Source organism: Leuresthes tenuis, unplaced genomic scaffold (assembly GCF_036924035.1).
Source record: "Leuresthes tenuis unplaced genomic scaffold, fLeuTen1.0.hap1 SCAF_13, whole genome shotgun sequence".
Lineage (NCBI taxonomy): Eukaryota > Metazoa > Chordata > Actinopteri > Atheriniformes > Atherinopsidae > Leuresthes > Leuresthes tenuis.
The window spans coordinates 21,086,573-21,105,824 of NW_027325367.1; the positions used below are offsets into that span (position 1 = coordinate 21,086,573).

The 19,252-nt window shown below is 41.2% G+C and overlaps 1 protein-coding gene across 1 annotated transcript in view; it reads right to left on the minus strand.

Annotated features, from left to right (window-relative positions):
* Positions 1-19,252, minus strand: part of enah (ENAH actin regulator) — a 165,789-nt gene that overhangs the window by 128,797 nt on the left and 17,740 nt on the right. Inside the window, 1 exon segment of the mRNA XM_072362611.1 lies at positions 16,288-16,453. Within this exon segment, the coding sequence (XP_072218712.1) occupies positions 16,288-16,453 (166 nt within the window).

A 19,252-nucleotide genomic window follows, 5' to 3' on the forward strand; every position in this document is an offset into this window, starting at 1 on the left:
TCTATATCCTTTAAATGCCAAGTGGATAGCATGTTTAATAAAAGGATCTCAATTTGAATTAGTAAGGTTTTGGTAACGTTAAATTTGGGGTTGTAAAGGACGTACAAACATCATTTTAACACTAAGGTAAGATCACAGAATCAGCTTTGACAACAACGCTTCTGGTTAGAGTGGTGCATTCTCCTATGCTGGCTTGATTTGTGTAAGCACACACGGGGCAGGATCATTTCACCTCTGTTGCCATCTTCCTTGCCAGCTCAGAGGCGTATCAGCAGAGGATCAACTTTGACATGTTGTTACACCTCTCTTTTTTCACACATGATACAATGCACAACAAAGTACAAAGAGGCAAAAGAGCAATCTCGTGTCCAAACTTATCTTACAAGTTCCCCTGTTAAGATTTTAGAAACTGGAGTTAAGCCAAAAACAGGAATTATCTCCTGAAGCCTATTATTGCTCAGGCCAATAATCTACAAGAAATAATAGTAGACCCTATCAACCAGTTGATGGAAAATAATGTTCTGTTAGGTTGTAGTATCACAGTGTTAAATCAGAGCCATTATGTCTGTTTATTTGAAAAATATCTCAAAATTATCTATTTTAGGGCTGGGCAAGGTAATCGTGTTAAGTCATTATTTAATTAATTAACGTTGACAATTATTTTTATTGCCATTAGCATAGTTTTTTTTTCTTTTATCATTATTTTGAAAGTCAGTTGCTCATTGGCTCTGAATACACATACAGACAAATCATGAGTCATATGAGGGTTGGGATGTTGGTAAGTACTGGCGTGGGATGGGTGTCATCACGCATCTCAATAAATGAGAGCATTTGGGGTGGGCCTAAGACTGCTGCAGCACTCACATGAACCGGAACAGAAAAAAACTGGCAGAGACAGAAAAAGGGAGAAAGGTACTGAACTCTTACATGGAAATTTGAAATCTCTTCCAGATGGTGAAGTTGATAGAACCAAAGTTATTAGTAACTACTACCAATATGAATTTTCTTATCACTTAAAGTATTTTTCTTATAGTACTTCGCATCGGAAATATCACTTAATTACAATACACACGTTGATGCCAACAAATCATATTTGGATCGAAAGAATGACGGCACATATGAGTCTCTCTCAAGACGCATCACAAAAATAATACACGAGTTGTATGAAAAGGAGAGGACTACAAAAGCGACAGTGTTCAACTGTCCACCAACTGTTGCTCTCACTGGTGACTACTGATTAACCATTGTTACCACAGAGTTATAGTGCTTTTTATTGATGAACAGTGGGAGCTGCGTTCACATGCTCTAACTGTAATGAAAACAGAAGAGAGACATTTTGCTGAAATATGCGCAGCAATGGAACGTTTGAAATAAAATCAGAACACTTAGTACAGATAGTGCAAGAAATACAATTGCTGCTGTGAGACATCTGCCTTTCAAACATGTCCCTGCACAGTCTACCAGCGTTCTGTCACAGCATCTCTGCAGAACAGTGCGTTTGACACTGTCCTGGCCAAATGCTGAAAAATTCCAACCGGATGGAACTCGACTCTGGACATGATAAAAAGACACGAACAGCCACTGAGGGATGTCCTCACAGCACACAACACCAAGATTGCCGTGCCAACTACAGCTGAAATGGACAAACTGCAGAGGTTGGAAATGCTACTGGAGCCCTACTAGGTATATCTTTTGTCATATATTTTTCACTGTCCTGTCAGGGTGCGTGTGAGAGAGAAATAGTGCTTGTATGTGTGTGTAAATATATTTTGAATATGTAGACAACATTTTTTGTGTGTATATAAGTAAGTGAATGCAATATATTGAGATCCTTCCATCCATTTTCTATACCGTTAATCTGTCGGTCAGGTCACGGGGGGGCTGGAGCCTATCCAAGCAGTTATTGGGCGAAAGGCGGGGTACACCCTGGACAGGTCGCCAGTCCATCACAGGGCCACACAGAGACAAACGAGACAAACAACCACACACGCTCACACTCACTCCTAAGGACTTTTTAGAGTCACCAATTAACCTAACATGCATGTTTTTGGACGGTGGGAGGAAGCCGGAGTACCGAGAGGACCACATACACGGGGAGAACATGCAAACTCCACACAGAAAGGCCCCAGGTGGGGATCGAACCTGGAACCCTCTCGCTATGAGGCGACGGTGCACACCACTGCCTGCTTTTTGTCATCTCTCTCAGGTGATAGAGAGCTCATATGATGACCCTGACTACATGGTCAATTTAAGGTCTACATTTAGAACAGACCTGGAGACACGCAAGGAAAATGCCAATATTGCATATCTGAAAATTGGACCAGAGACTCAAGTTTTATATACAGAGCTGATAGGGGTGAGGGGTGAGGGCCTCAGTCATCACACACTTTTTTTAAGTTTCCTACTCAGAAACGGAGGGTTATTGCAGAGAAACCTGTGGAAGTAACAACATCAGAGCCACCAAAATAAAAGTCTTGTTCTGAACAGGACGAAGACTCGGTTGAGAACAGTGTGTTCCGATACAGAGTGGGGCCCGCCATCCGTACAGAGGCTTGTCTGTTAGAGTAGTGGTCCAAAGATGCCAGCTCAAACAGCAGGCTGGCACAGAAGTTGTTGGCCATACCTACAAAATCGGTACCCAGTGAAAGGTTGTTTTCTCTTGCTGATCATATAGTAAAGAATAAGAGTTTCTTTATCACCTGAAAATGTAAATTACCCTGTGTGTCTTAGCACTTGGCTTGGTGCGGAGGAGTAAGAAATGTCGGACAATGGATAAATTCAGTTATTTTCAATATTATACAATATAATATAATATTTTCATTGTGTAACTATTCAACCTGCATCACTGAAAATGTCCAAGCATATCCAGTGCAAACATCGACTTCACAGACAAAAAAGTACCATCCACAGTAAATCCCAAAAGGATTTGTGCTCGACCACTTCACGTCCATCTCAAAAGGATACCTGTTCACAAATGAAAGGAAAATGTTTCAGCTGGTACCTGTTCAGAAAAAGAAAAGAACAGTTAACTTGCTGTTGCTTGGAAGGTTCCTGTTTCAATGTTATGATCGTGGCTTTGGACTCTGAGGGTAATTTGTTTTTCTATAAAAAACTAGAAAAACATTAATGCCCTGGCATTGACAAATAGTTTTGGTTTAATATTTGATTTGATTACATTGATGTTTATGTTGATATTTACAAAGAAATATTTGAATAGCTACTATGTAAAGGGAATACTGCTGTTAAAAAGCACCTGATTTGTTTAAAGTGTATGCAAACCAAATGCAAATAATAAAGCTTCAGACTTTTGGAGCAGCAGTGCTAAAACACTGAAAGCCGTTTCCACTGACAAACACTTTGTTTCTATTATACCCTTTTGAAACTAAAGTTGGCAATACTGATTTTGTGCTGCATCTTACTGACTTCAATGCTCTCTTATATGCTCAGTTAGCATGTTAGCAGCTAAGCCTAGCATAAAGGCTTCACCCATTTCCCCTAAGACAACTCACCACTCAGGAAAGCAAATGGAAGAATAGCTGACCTCCTGGAAGATATCTGGTGGATTTCAAACAAACTGCAAACCAAAGATGCCCTGTTGACCCAGTGTATGGAAGTAGACCACGAGCAGTCCCGGCGGATTTCCTCACTCATGACTGTTAAAGACATTTTGACCTGGGACCCCTCTATCTGCTCACGACTGCCATCTTGCTCCACACCAAACAACCAAATTCCCTGGACTGAGGTTGTGGTCCAAGGTAGAAAGAAAACCTCTCCCCAGGCAGACTCACATCCATTAAGCCTCACAAAACGCTTTAAAGCGCTGTCACAACCTGGTGAATATCTGCTTGATGGTACGAATCTTCCTAATGCAGTAACGTCCGGGGAGGATACGTCAGTCCGACGCCCCAAAAGTCCGACCACCAATCTCTCCGACTACCCATTAATCCGACTTTTCTAGGCCCATTGGCCCGACTGCCCATTGCTCCGACCAAAGTAATCCCTGTATTTCGACCAGGGCTAAATCCGACCATCCAGAATTCCGACTCTGGACCTAACAGTAAATAGATTGAAGGTATGCCCCTCTGAAAAAAATGTAATCCCCCACCCACTCTCTTTAATTTTCTTCTGCAGCCGTCTTGTCTGTGGATTTTGCTGACCAAAATTACTAATGGCCAAAAAAACGGGAAGTCGAACTTTTGGGTAGTCGGAGAAATAGAGAGTCAGACTAATGGACGCAAAAATTAAGAAATTTATGATCGGAGAAATGAGAAGTCGGACAGACGCCATGCGCCCGTAACATCCATCCCGCTGATGGCTGCAGGGCACCGTTGGTCACTGGCTCTGCAAGGGGGGAGACAGGGACTGTGCCTCCATCTCCGTTGATGAATTACAGGGTGGCAACCGCTTCTCACCAGGATGGTTCAGCAACCACATTAACCGAAGGGTGTCCAGAACCGGTCCACAGGTCTTTTTTCCCCAACAACATTAATAATTGGAAACTCTATAATCAAAAACATCTGGGTACAGTCCCTATGATCCTGTTCAAGCTCCCAGCACTGTTGCGCTCACTTGCTGACTCCATAAAAAGGGTGATAGTCTATGTTGGGTCATATGATACATCTTGCAATCAGTAGGAACTGACAAAAAATTTATCAAAATTTATCAAAAAGGAAGTACATTTCTATAAGTGGACCTCTTCCAACAGGATGGAACTCGACTCTGGACATGATAAAAAGACACGAACAGCCACTGAGGGATGTCCTCACAGCACACAACACCAAGATTGCCGTGCCAACTACAGCTGAAATGGACAAACTGCAGAGGTTGGAAATGCTACTGGAGCCCTACTAGGTATATCTTTTGTCATATATTTTTCACTGTCCTGTCAGGGTGCGTGTGAGAGAGAAATAGTGCTTGTATGTGTGTGTAAATATATTTTGAATATGTAGACAACATTTTTTGTGTGTATATAAGTAAGTGAATGCAATATATTGAGATCCTTCCATCCATTTTCTATACCGTTAATCTGTCGGTCAGGTCACGGGGGGGCTGGAGCCTATCCAAGCAGTTATTGGGCGAAAGGCGGGGTACACCCTGGACAGGGTGGAAGTACATTTCTATAAGTGGACCTCTTCCAACACTAAACCATGGTGCAGGACGTTTCAGCCTAAACTCGTGGCTCCAAAACACGTGTAAAATTTCTAATCTGTATTTCATTTCATTCAATCTGTTCTGGAATTGCACCTCATTTTTTAAGTCTAATGGCATTCACCCAGAACGTGGTCCAGTCGGCTACATGTGACTGACTGTTTATGTCACACACACCCATATTACAGTCTTCTGTGCCAGAACAACCAGCCCATCACCCTACCTGTTGCCTGTTCCTCAGAGATCTAAATTCACACAGCAGGACAATAAAGATACTTCTCACTCTACATCAGTAATCCCTGTTGTAACTACCATCTGGCAGACCAGACAAAATAAACATCACCACCGAAGTAGGGGGATGAATCCCCTCAACATTTGCCACCGAGGGTACATGTCCAAGCCTTCCAGCTGACTCTGTGGTCAAGGTGGTGTAGTGTCTGATATTTACCACCTGTGCAAAAAAATGTTTTGAGAACTGATAAGAAATCTGATAACCACCAGCTGGGTAGGGAATCTCAATCAAGGACATTGCGACAAGGGTAAATCAAGGACATTTTGAGAATAATATACTCCCCAGTTAGTTTGTCCAAGAAGAGGCTCAGTAGATATGCACACACCATCTTCAAGGTCACTAAGAACAGGCAGATTCTACTTAAGGAAGACCTCAAACACAGTAAAGCAGAGATTTTTTGGGAACACAGGCTTGTCACATCTCTCCAGACTGGGTGCATCATTCTGTAATTCTGATACAGACCTGGTTTACAATAAAGGTTTCTGTGTTCGACCAAGTCTGAGTCAGCAGTTCTGAGTTCTTCCTACATCATCTACACACAGGCTGTTTGAAGACGACCATCCTCATTACACCACAGTGGCACTAGTTAATACATGATCAGTGGTTAATAAGACATTTATACTAAATGACTTCTTCACCTCTCAGTGCCTGGCTTTTTTAATTTTTAACAGAAACCTGGCTTAACGTGGGGGAGCTGCTCTGCTGTCTTCGATCACTTTGAACCTGTGTCCTCTTTTCTTTCTTGGAAAGATGTCTTTGACACAGTGGGGATGAATGTATTGTCAATTATTAATAGCAATCTGCAGTCCGGTTTGCCCCAGCCGACTTTAAGTATGCTGTGGTTGAATATATTCTTAAAAAGCAAAACCTTGACCCAGCTGTTATATCTAATTTAGACCAATTTCTAAACTGCCTTTTATGTCCAAGCTTCTGGAGAAAGTTGTCTCTCTTCAGTTCCAATCCTTTTTAGATCAACATAATATTACTGAGGTCTTTCAATCAGGTTTCAAAGCTCACCACAGTACAGAAACAGCACTTTTAAAAATTTCAAATGATCTTTTATCTATCACAGACAGAAATCCTGCCATTTTAGTGCTTTAGATCTTAGTGCTGCTTTCGATACAGTAGGCTACAGCATTCTTATTTCTTGTCTGGAGCACTCTTTTGGGATTAAAGGACCTGCATTGAAGTGGTTCAAATCTTATCTGAATGACCAAGCTTTTACAGTTAGGGTAGGTAACACTTTTTTACCAAATATTCCTCTCTAATGCGGTGTCCCGCAGGGGTCCATTATTGGCCCCTTACTGTTCTCATTATATATGCTTCCTCTGAGCTCAATTTTTCATTTTTGTTTTTTTAAACACTTTATTTATTGACATTTTTCCATATACAGTTCACAGCATCAATAACAGCATTAGAACTTCAAATTCCACCCAGATCCACCCCACTCCTGAGCCAGACCCCATAGGCCAACTCTTGCTTAAATCCCAAAAGAAAATAGATGAATAATAAAAAAAATGTATATATATAATAAAAAAATAAAAAGTAATAGCAACAATAATAATCAATTAAATCATAAATACATTAGTGAAATGATTATTAAAGAAAACGCATTCAAATCACAAAAAGATAAAGAAAATACAAAGCACAGCAAATTACATACAGTACAGGTCATAACATTGGCTATGGAGAAGCACAGCTATTCCCACAGGTGTGCCACAACCAGCAACCACCGCCACATCATTGTCTCAAGTCAACTAGTTAATTGTGAAAAGTTCTCCAAATACCTTCTGAAGTCATTCCAGCATTTGTCAAAAAGATGGGGTTTCTTTTTCACATCAAACATAATTTTTTCAGAGGCCATGCAACTTCCTTAAGCCACATTGAGACAGTAGGTGAGGTTTCGCTTTCCCACAACATAGCAATGCATTTGTTTCCAGCAATGAGGGATAGTCTAATAAAACGTGTTTTCCTTATCTTGTCAGTAGGTAACACAGATAAGTCCCCTAGCAAAATCAGTCTCGGTGAGGGAGGAATCTCTACCCCTGTGATGCCCTTTAGTGCCTCCAGAATGTGATCCCAAAATCGTCTCAAATTTGCACAATCCCAAAACATACGGACAAGACTTCCTGTTGCAACCTTTCATCAAGGTCAGAGTTCAGAAGTCGTACTGTACATTTTATGAAGTTTATGAAGCGGGCTTTCCACCTCTATCCTCCTTCGCACCTGCATCAGCTTTTTTTCGGCGGCATCTCCAGTTGTTTGTTTAGTTATGGGAGGTTAATATTGTCGTGTCTATACTAAATTAGCACCGTTCTGGGGCAAAAAGTAGGATTGTGAACAGGAGCTGGTTTCACTACGTCTGTCCTCTACGCCGCCATCTTGCCGATCTGTGCTCAATTTTTAAGAAACACAACATCTCATTTCATTGTTATGCAGATGACACGCAGATAAATCTACCATTGAAGGGTGATGCCAGTACTCCTTTGAAGGTTTTATTTGACTGATAGAAAGATGGTAAGGAGTGGATGGCTCTAAACCTTCTCAATTTAAATGAACAAAAAACAGTAGTTCTGTTTTTTGGAGCCCTGACCTCTACGACCTAGCCCCTTTAAGAAATTTCATAAAGCCCTCTGCAAGAAATCTGGGTGTAATTCTTGACAACAAATTAAGCTTTAACAAACATAAATGTTGTTGTAAAAAATTGTTTTTATCAACTCAGTTCTCACAAAAGTGAAGCCTTTTATGTCTTTTAAGGATTTTGAAAAGGCCATCCATGACTTTGTTTCATCACGGCTCAATTACTGCAACAGTCTGTATGCAGGTGTTGGAGGGTCTTAGAAAAATAGAGTACAACTGGTCCAAAATGCTCACATAACTGGGTTATCACATAATTGGCGACGTGTGTTTAAGAATTGATTTTAAGATTTTACTGTCTGTTTTTAAAGCTTTACATGGGCTGACACCTCCCTACCTCAGTGAACTCTTAGTCATTTACATTCCACTCTACTGTTCCTCAGACCAAATGCTTTTAACTGTTCCTAGGTCTAGGCGAAGAAATAGCGGAGACTGGGCCTTTGCAACAGCCGTCCCTAAATAATGGAACAATCTGCTTCTGCACATCAGAATCTCCCCAACAGTTTATGTTTTTAAAACACATTTGAAATCCCACTTTTACTCACTGACTTTTAAAACTGACTGAGCTCAGGATTTTAATTATTGTTTTTATTGTTTGATACTATTTTGTTGTTTCATGTTGTTATCCAGCACTTTGGTCAACTGCTGTTTTTTAAACGTGCTTTACACATAAATTTGACGTGACTTAATTTGACATAAAAAACTATTTGAAACCTCTGGCCTGTACAACTTTTAGTACAGTGACTTGCAAAAACATCTGGACTTAGAGTGTGCCATTCCAACGTATCTAAATATTTCTCCTTTAACCACCTGGTTGTTGCTTTTGCAGTATGGTTAGAGTTGATATCCTGCTGGAAAATGAATCTTCTTCCCAGTCTCAAGTCTCTAGAAGACAGACACAGGTTTTCCTTAAGGATCTCCTTGTATTTAGCACCATTTATAATGATCACAATCTTGACCAGTTCCCCAGTCCATGCTGATGTAAAACCCAGAGCACAACGCTGTCACCACCACGGTTCACTATTGGGATGCTGTTTCTTAATGTACAGCTTTTTACTTTTGTGTACAGTTTTACCTCAAAGTGTACCTTTAAGCCGTGAGTCTGTTGAAAATTTTGTTATCTCGTATAATGACAAAGACTCTTGATTCTTGATGAAAGGGTTTGGGATTGCACTACACAGTATTGTTTCCTAAAAGACAAAAAGTTTCATATACTGTCATCTGATCAATGGTCCTTCTTCTATATGTTTGGGTAGTCTCTAAACATGTTCTTTTATTTTTTTCTGTCAGGAGTGGCTTCATTTCTGGCCACCATATTATGGTTTTATGGTTAAAAAAATGTTTTAAATAATTTTACACATTTTCTTAGGTCTTATTGAGATTTATCTGACAGATCCGGTCAAAATACCCGTTAATCTAAGCACAGTTGGCCTTGACCGACCACCCAGGCCACCTCCTAGCACAGAGACCTACACCGTGGCTCACACTGGAAGGAGACTTTTCCTGCAGGAACATTACCCTCAAACATGTTTTTTCCAATGTGCTCCTTTATCAGGGGTATTCAACTTCTCAGCTCTGCTAAGAAAGTTGCTAGTTCCCTTATGGACCAAAAGCGCTCCACACCCTGCCTTTGCTAGTCATCTCACATTTTTGTGAAGTAAAAGATCATCAGTGTTTGCCTCAACTTCTCTCAGGAATTCCCAGAGCAAGTGATGCTGATAGGAAGAGGATGCCCTGAGAAAATTTAGCATTTTCATCACTGTATTCGTCACCTCGGCATGCTCATCAGCGTGGAGCACAGGACAGATTGATTAATTATGCAGTGATAAGAGATTAGGTCAGGATTGTCCTCTTTCATCCTTGCTACAGCTCCTTTCTCTCTTCCTATCATGGCAGGAGCTCCATCTGTGGTTATTGAAACTAATTGTTTTGGCTCTATTCCTCGGTTTGTTAACATCTCCTTAATTGCCATGTAGATGTCCTCTCTTCTTGTGCTAGTCTGAAGGAGAGTAACACCTAAAAGGTCTTCACAGAACACAATCTTGTCTTTGCTGAAGAACCTTACATAAACTAATTGCTGAGCGTTGTCAGACACATCAGTGGACTCATCTACAGCTAAGCGTACACATGGTGCCTTATAAATAGCTTCATCCAGCTGGGTTAGCGCATCCTGGGCTAAGATTTCTGCTTTTATGGTTGATGATGACGTAGGTATTTGCCTAATTTTGTCACAGAGCTCTTCTTTTTGTTCTCCCTCAAGTAAGGTCTCTGCTACTGCACTCATGCACTCCTTGACAACCCCTCCATGAGTAAATGGCTTTTTGTGTTGACCCAAAATTCAAGCAACTCTGAGGGAACATTCATTAGCATGTTGTTGCATCTGGTTAAAATAGAGGTGCCCCATCAAAATCTAGAATCCATCAGTAATTTATTGATTATAGGTCTGGGTCCGCAGAGGATGGCGGATGGAGCTCTCCCCTAAGCAGGTTTGGGGTGGTATCATATACTTTCCATCTTGTAATGATGAATTGTGGGATTTTCAAAGTTTTCAAAATTTTGCTGAAACCAAATACTGATTTGTGCCTCTCCACATCTTTGTCTCTTCATCCATGGGCCAGACCAGATGTCAGTACCACTCAAGGTGGCAAAGGTTACTTATAATTTTTTAAAATATCCATGTCTGTCAATGATATATTAGTATGATAACCCTTCCTGAGTCACAGCTATATTAGAGTTATCAGCTGTTGAAGTTAACTTCCCCCTTGGAAAAAAAAAATGCATTTCAGACGCTAGTGCATATCTTGGTTTAGACTCAAGTTCAGGATATTTGTCAGTGCTTAAAAATATTGTGTTTGGTACATTTTAAAGGGGGAACTCTAAACATTCATTCAAGCTCTTTTGTGAATATTTATGACAAGTACAGTGGTCACTGGAGCTCTTCAAACTTTTAATCACACACATTTTTCTACAATTTCTGCCTAAATAATATAGTTTATTTTGGTCTTGTGACATCAAGGAACAATGGAGACACCAAACACCAGCACTAGAATACTCACAGGAAATGATTGCACTGTACATTCATAAAAATGGTCATCTCTCTCATCATCTGACCCCATCAGTTCAAATTCTGGAGTAGCTTGCAGACAGCATTTCCAGACTGCTGCCTGATAGTTGGTTCGTTGAACATGCATGTACATGGTGGTAACTGACTGGACTCGACTTCTCCTCTTTTAGTGCAGAACAGCTGGTAGCACAGTTCATTGACTTCACAAGTGCTGCTATTAGGAACATACAAGAGATAGGTAAACTGCTCAATTTTCAGGAATAGCTCCTCACTCGCATTCCATGACTTTCCCAGTTGGCTGAAAGTCTTTTGGCAGGAAGTGTCCTTTCTGACCATCTTCAGGGTATTCAGCTTCCCTCGACCAGTGAATGCACTGACAGTGTCACAGCCTGTGAAGGCGTGTAAGCATATAAGGCTGTCACAGATGCTGTTTCCAAGTGATTTTACCAGTTTGCTGATGTCAACAAAACGTGTGTGAGTATGTGTCCCACATCTCTGATAGATAGGACAAGTGATGTCTTTCTGGAAGCCAAGACGAAGCATCATGACATCAGTGCCCTCAGCTGTAATGATAACTGCCTTTGAGCCTGCATTAGCTGCATGGAATGCATGTAGAAGCAAACGTGTATCAGCTTCTTCATGTGTGCAGTGCAATTTTGTTACTTCCTCACACTTAACTTTGGTCAACTTGTAGCAGGTTTCTTCACAGGTCATGTACAATACCTTACCATGCAGCATTCCTCTGTATTGTGGGCCTTTCCAATTTTCAACCAGAAATCTGAGGAGACTGGTCTTGTTGGAGGCGCTGCAAAGGAATTTTCGCCACTGCCTGACATGGTGTCCTCCTGCAAGGTTCTTGTACTGGAGTGTCGTGTCTGCACCCTGGTTCACTCGTTCAGCATCTTTGATCGAAGTCTGGCAGTATACATCAAAAACAACATCAGTCCTTTCACTTTGTGCTGCTTCCTGGAGAACCCGAGTCAAGGCCATCTCTGCCACCTGTGCAAAGGTTTTGTTGTCACCATTCATTTTCTGGACCAGGCTCATCCCATCAGTGATGCAGGTAGATGGGGTTGGGACGTGTTCTGCAGGAGACACATTCTTTTCAAGCTCTCTGGCAAGTGCAGCCTTGTTTGTTTTTCGTAAGGACCCATCAGGATTTGCTAGTGACCATGGCAACAGGCCTAGTGGGTGAGCAAGGACATCCCTCATATTCACCTTCCTGCTTTCAGCCAAAAGGATCATGTGGCTGAACAGATTTCTATCAACCTTTAGAACCACCTCTTGGGCTATCTTTCCATGAGTTCATTTTATGCTGATATTGGAGAATGTTTTCAAACTCTTCTTAATCATTTTGAATCATGAAATTTTAATGGTGGTGGGTCCTCTTCTAACTGTGTTTGTTTGAATACCTGGTAGGCCTCTTCCCCTATCTCATGAGCTCTCAAGAGCTCTCTGGTCACATCAGGTGAAGCAATGGAGCCAGTGGAGAGGCTAACCAGATTGATATGCCATTAGGGGCCATAGGATTGAGCCAGGTATTCTCCATCGGGTCAATGAGAGACTTGACATATTTTTCATCACTTTTGATCCTTGGACCTTGTAGATCAGGATGGGACAGCTTGGAACTGCCTTGGCCTATCAGTTCTCTCAGCTGTCTGAGGTACATGCTCCTGTAGTCAGCTGATAGGTAATATTTGGTCACAGCTCCTGGCTTCAAGTTGAATCCCTTTTTCCCTCCACCTGTTTGAGTGTCTTTATTTACTGTTTCTTCAATAGCTTGATCAACAGGGAAGCAGCCAAAGGGATTGGTGGAGCCCAATTGAACTGAGAACCGTCCTTCCATGAATTCTGTGTACACATCTGGGTGTGTGGTTGGCTGCTGAGACATCTGGGAATAGTAGTAAGGAAGATATTGTGCATAATTAATTCTGTCGTATGCAAAGCCCCAAGGGATCATTGCTCGAATGCTTGCCAGATGTAGCATCCAGTCTCTCTCTCTGGATGCTCGAATGAGCCCTAGCAAGATTTCAACCATGTCCAAATAGGACATCCAGAATGCTGAGAGACTGCCATTTCCATCCCTGAGAAACTTGCGGTAGACTTCAAAAAGCTCCATGATGCGTGTACAAGATCTTTTCTCAAGGACCTCCTTTAAAGCAGCCTGTGAGACCTCTGTCCCAATTGCCCTTGGTGTCTCATTCAGGTGAACCATGTCATTCAGGTGAATTACTTTCATGTCAGTCGCATGAGCGCCTCATACATAAGCTTGTGTAATCGCACTGCCTTGTTGTACCTGCAGCCATTCATAACACCAGCAACAGAAACTTCTGCAATTACACCAGATTCAATGCAGAGATCTCGGAGCCCAGCATTTTGAAAATGCTTTCTTATGATTCCCAGCAACATGCAGATGGTGTGGAATACCTGACAACCAAGCCCGACAATAATATGTTGAAACTAGTCACTGTGTTTCCATGTGATTTCAACAGCCTTGGAATAAAAGGCTTCATCAAAGACACAAACTATCTTTTTCAGCCTTAAGTGTTGCATGATTGCCAGTGACTGGTTGAGCACCTCATTGACAGTAGACATTTGTGTTGCTGGAGCATTGATGGTAGGTAGATAGCCTACATTGTTGGGGATAATGACAATCTCATCTCGAGTCAGGATATTGAAGCCAGTCCAGCTGCTGATGGCCTGTCTTTCCTGTTGTGACATGCGTGCAAGGACCCAAACAACATTCTTCTTTCTGGCAAGCTGAGTATTGGCTGTGGTACTGTCATATGCATTTTTGCTTTGCGGTGACCCCACCTGTTGTCCAGTGTTGTAAGCAGTGAGCATTAGTGCAGGTACGCTGATGCTTCTCTGCTTTGTTTTTGCAACAGTGGGCTGGAGAGGGACTTTGTCAACTTTCTTTGCTTGCACAGCGATTCTATTAACTCTGTGAGATGTCGTTGTGAATATACCAGGATGGATGTTAGCAGGCAAGGCATGCCATTTCTGAAGGCAAAGGGCAGTATTGATCTCCTACATCTGTGAATAAGACACACAGTGACCAAGTCGATTTCGGATGTTTATCAACTTTACATTCCTTATCAATTACTTGACACTTAATGGGAGAATGACATGCTTGGAATGCTTGATTGTTCCACATGTAACTGCATATATTATGTCTTGGCCAAATGATTGCAGAAGTTGTTGAACTCTCTGGGTTGCATTATTAAGATCATTAGAGCACGTCTTCTGCTAGTTCCAAAACTGGTACACGATTACATATTTGAGCTGCCCTGAGAAGAGTTCTCCAGGACTCAACACCCTGCTGTGATACCAGCTTATCTTTATCATCAGAGCAGTGGATTATACATTCCATTTGTGGTTGCTTTGGTAATGGGCTTTTACTCACTTGCTTACCAGTGGCCATTATAACTCAATTTTCACCTGCAACATACATTACATACATTAATCATTAAACAAAAATTTGATCTGAATAACCTAGTGTGAAAAAAGATATCCTAATCTCTTCAATGTTTTGCCAAGATAACATTAGCGCTTTCTAACAGTTAGCTAACTGAACAGTTTGTTTAGAGAATTTGTCACACACAGTATTTGACCCCAGATCACATATTTGAAGATAGCCTATTAATCTGAATGTTTTGCAAAGGTAACATTAGCGCTTCCTAACAGTTAGCTAACTGAACAGTTATTCAAGCTAAGTGAACAGTTAGCTAACTGAACAGTCAGCTAACTTAACAGTTTGCATAGAGAATTTGTCACACACATAAAGGCAACAAAATACTAATATTAAGTTAAATACCAACATGCAATTAAATGCTCATTTTGAGCAGTGAGTGGACAGACTGAAGTAGGCCTGCTGATTTTTTAAATGGTAAACTGCACTTTTAATATAAGGCTGGAAAATCATCCCTCAGAATGAAGCAGTATGGGTATATTGTACATTTCCTGAATCCTTGGAGTCCTTTGAGTATTCTAGTGCTAGTGTTTTGTGTCCCTCTTGTTTGTTGATGTCACAAGACTAAAATAAACTATATAATTTAGGCAGAAATTGTGGAAAAATGTGTCTGATTAAAAGTTTGAAGAGCTCCATTGACCACTGTACTTGTCATAAATATTCACAAAAGAGCTTGAATGAATGTTTAGAGTGCCCCCTTTAAAATTATACCAAACACAATATTTTTAAGCTCTGACAAATATCCTGAACTTGAGTCTAAACCAAGATATGCACCAGCGTCTGAAATGCATTTTTTTTCCAAGGGGGAAGTTAACTTCAACAGCTGATAACTCTAATATAGCTGTGACTCAGGAAGGGTTATCATACTAAAATATCATCGACAGACATGGATATTTTCAAAAATTATAAGTAACCTTTGCCACCTTGAGTGACAAAGTGAAATTTTGGCTTCTGGCCCATGGACTATCTGACCTCATGGGAGAGCTCCTTCATTGTCATGGTGTCGCTTGCTTGGTAGTGCTTCTTTATTAGTGATGTTGCAGACTCTTTTAGAGCAGTTGTGTGTATATATACTGAGATAAAGCAACACTTAGATTGCACATGTGGATATTATTCAACTACTTATATGAGTTTTAAAGGTATTAGTAGCATCGGATCTTATTAAGGGGCTTCATAGTAAAGGAGCTGGATACATAAACACATCACTTTTATTATTTTTTTATGCATGAGTTTCTTTCTTCTTTTTTTGTTTCTAAAATTAGGTTGTTTTTCCAGTTTACTTTACCAATTCTCATTTTCATTTTACGTCACCAGTTCATTTTGATTAGGGATCTATCACCGTGACTAAGAGTGTTTGTGTAAAAAAGTGTGTAAAAAATATATTTCTTTAAACTCTTTGCAAGTGTACAACAGCAAGCACAGAAAAATTCTTGAAACATGTTGGGAGGCTGCTTTCGATACAGTAGGCCACAGCATTCTTTTTTCTTGTCTGGAACACTCTTTTAGAATTAAAGGACCTGCATTGAACTGGTTAATCTGTCATCTGTCCTTGATCCTTGTGTTTGGCACTTGAAACCCCACACAGCTCAGCCCCTCATAAGTACTGTATACTTCTGAAAGAGCGCAATATACCAGTGGCACGAAATGCGTTGTCACATGTTGACATCCACCAACCTGATGATCCTGAATCTTCCGTCCCACCACACGGAAAGCATTGTTGCCTGTGTGGTGGTAGATGTGTACTCTACTGAAGCCTGTGGAACCACCGGCTGGGACCCACTTCTTGTTGGCATCATCATACACCATGACAGCGGCTCGTGCCTGGCAGATACTCTGTTCACTGCAGCAGAAAAAACACAAAAGAGGAAATTTAAACATGTACTGTATAATGTCTCAAAAACAACCTGATTTGATGGTCAAATATTCAATTAAACTGAGCTGATAGTTCTCCCCAAAACCACACCAGGGAGCCAGTTATGAGTATTTGTTTTTTCCCCTCTTTTTAAAGTTTTTGTTTTCCACATAGACTGAATATATGTTGTATACACATTACAGCAGGCTGAAGCATCTTTTAGTGGTCCAATGGACAGACACCTGTCTCTGTTGTAGAGCTTTTAGTCCATGGGCCAGACCAGATTTTGGTCCTGCAAAATCTAGTAACATTATTTGAAAAGGTACATGTCCATATATTATATTTTGTTATGATAACCCATCATAAGTGGTAGCTTTCTGACAGTTATCAGCACATAAAGTTATCTACCCCCTGCAATAAATAGGCCTCAGAGCATATCCTGGCTTGTGCTCATTTTCAGACCTTTAATCATGTTATGAGAGCAGGTTTGGTAGCATTTTGAAGTGTACAATCCTTTCATTTTGACCTAGCTTTGGGCCTATCTAAAAAATATAAAGGTCACATGGTCAAAGGTGTCTCAACAACTATTTTTTCACTATTTTCGCCTAAACTGTAGTCTTTTTTTATAGCACTGTGAAATGTAGGAACAGCACTGATACAAATAACATGAACTGAAATACTCACAGGACTGTAACAACAATCGTCCCATAATATCCTACTATGAGAGATGAATATGGGTCTTAAAGTGGAACATGGGCCCAGGTGAGAACTGACAGTAGTTTTTATTTAGTTTTCTATATATCTTTGCCCTATTCTTCATCATCATCATCATCATAATAATAATCATCATCGTCATTGCTGTCCAGAGTTAAGACAACTTCTTCATCCTCCTCAACCCTCTGATTTGTGCATGTTTGCAAGCCTACAGATCTTTACACACTTGAACGCCATGAGAGTTTTATTTAGTTTTCTTTTCATATTTCCTTGAGACAAGCAAGGGAAGGTTTTCAACCTTGGTTAGAAGAGAATCACCAGGAAGATATTAGTCACCTCGAAGCAACTCTGCAAACTGCCAACAACCTGTGTGAAGAATTATCACACACAAGATTTGAGGAAATTCTCAAGCAAGATTCATCTCAGCGTATTCTGACACAATTCAATGAGTACCTCAGCTTCCTCAGAAAAGGCAATGGTCCCCTGTCTGCCTTTTGGATGTCCTATGTGGTAGGGCTGGGCGATATGGCCTAAAATCAATATCACGATATATTGAGCGGTTCACCTCGATAACGATAAATGGACGATAACTACCACCACCCCTTGCGCAAAAAAAGGTTTGGCCACTAGATGGGGATGTGGCAGCATAATTTCTCCACAGCCAGTTAAATTGATACTGGTATGATTCCCCTGGACCTATTTATTGCAACTGTAAAACCTACATTATTTGAAAATAAATGAACATACGAATTAAGTACTTTTAGTTCAGATTTATAGAACAACTAAGCACAACTGAACAAGTTTAAAAGTATAAAATGACCTGCGTGTTAAAATACAACTACACGATTGAAGACGCATTTTTCTTGGGAACAAGCTGCTACTCTTCTTCCTCCTCCTCGACCAGATCTACCTCCGCCGCCGGCGCTGCAGCTGCCGCTTTGATATTTGAACTGTCCTCCATTTTGACACAGTCTCTTCCCCTTCTTGCTACAGACTGGATGGGGTGGAGTCACGTGATAGAGCCCTGCCTATCCCGATTCCACAGTGTTTTTTTAGCCGCCCGCAGCAAAGTTTATACTGCCTGCTCCTGTGAGTTGGGTCCCGCCAATCCCAATGCAGCCCTCTATCACATGACTACTACGTCTTAAAGGGACATGAACACAGCCTACCTACACACACAGCCAAAAGACGAAAAACACTTTTCTTTTATTTCTTTTTTTTTTTAAACACCGAATATACCGACATGGTAAAATGAATTCGGTTATAGTCATAACTTTCGGTATCGGTACATTTTTGGTATGTCGCCCAGCCCTACTATGTCACTCCCACTAACATTGATGCCACTGATTTCCCTAATTCTGACCACAAAGCTGTACTTTTTGATATTCACACCCAACTACATAAAGCCAAAGAACAACGGATCATCTCCTTCAGAAACATGAAACATATCAACACCATAGATCTCTCCACCCTTATCAGCTCCTACCCCAGCCCTCCCCCAGCATCCTCCCTGGCTGACCTGGTGACTCACTACAATAACTGCCTCTCCTCTTCCCTCACCACCCTGGCCCCGCTGAAAAGCTGCTCAGTCTCATTTACACACACTGCTCCCCGGTTCACCCCGGCCGTCACCTGGAGCGACTCTACAAAAAGACTGGACTCATTGTACACAGCTATATGTACTTGGACCACCTTCATCACTACAAGGGAGCCCTCACCACTGCCAAATCTTCATACAACTCCAACCTAATCAACACTGGTAAATGCAACAGCAGAGTCCTCTTCTCAACAATCAGCCACTTACTTCAGCCTCCCAAAACCCTCCTTCCTGACATCTCCACTGATCAGTGCACTGCCTTCCTGGACTTCTTCAGCTCTAAAATCAACGCTATTCACCAACAACTGGCCTCATCTTGCACCTCCTCAAACGATCCACCCTGGTTGATCACCACTGGCCAACCTCTCATCAGCTCCCTCTCCGACTTCACCCCAGTATCAGAACACACCATCTCGGAACTCATCCATAAAGCCAAAACCACCACCTGTCAGCTCAATCCTCTTCCCACCTCTCTT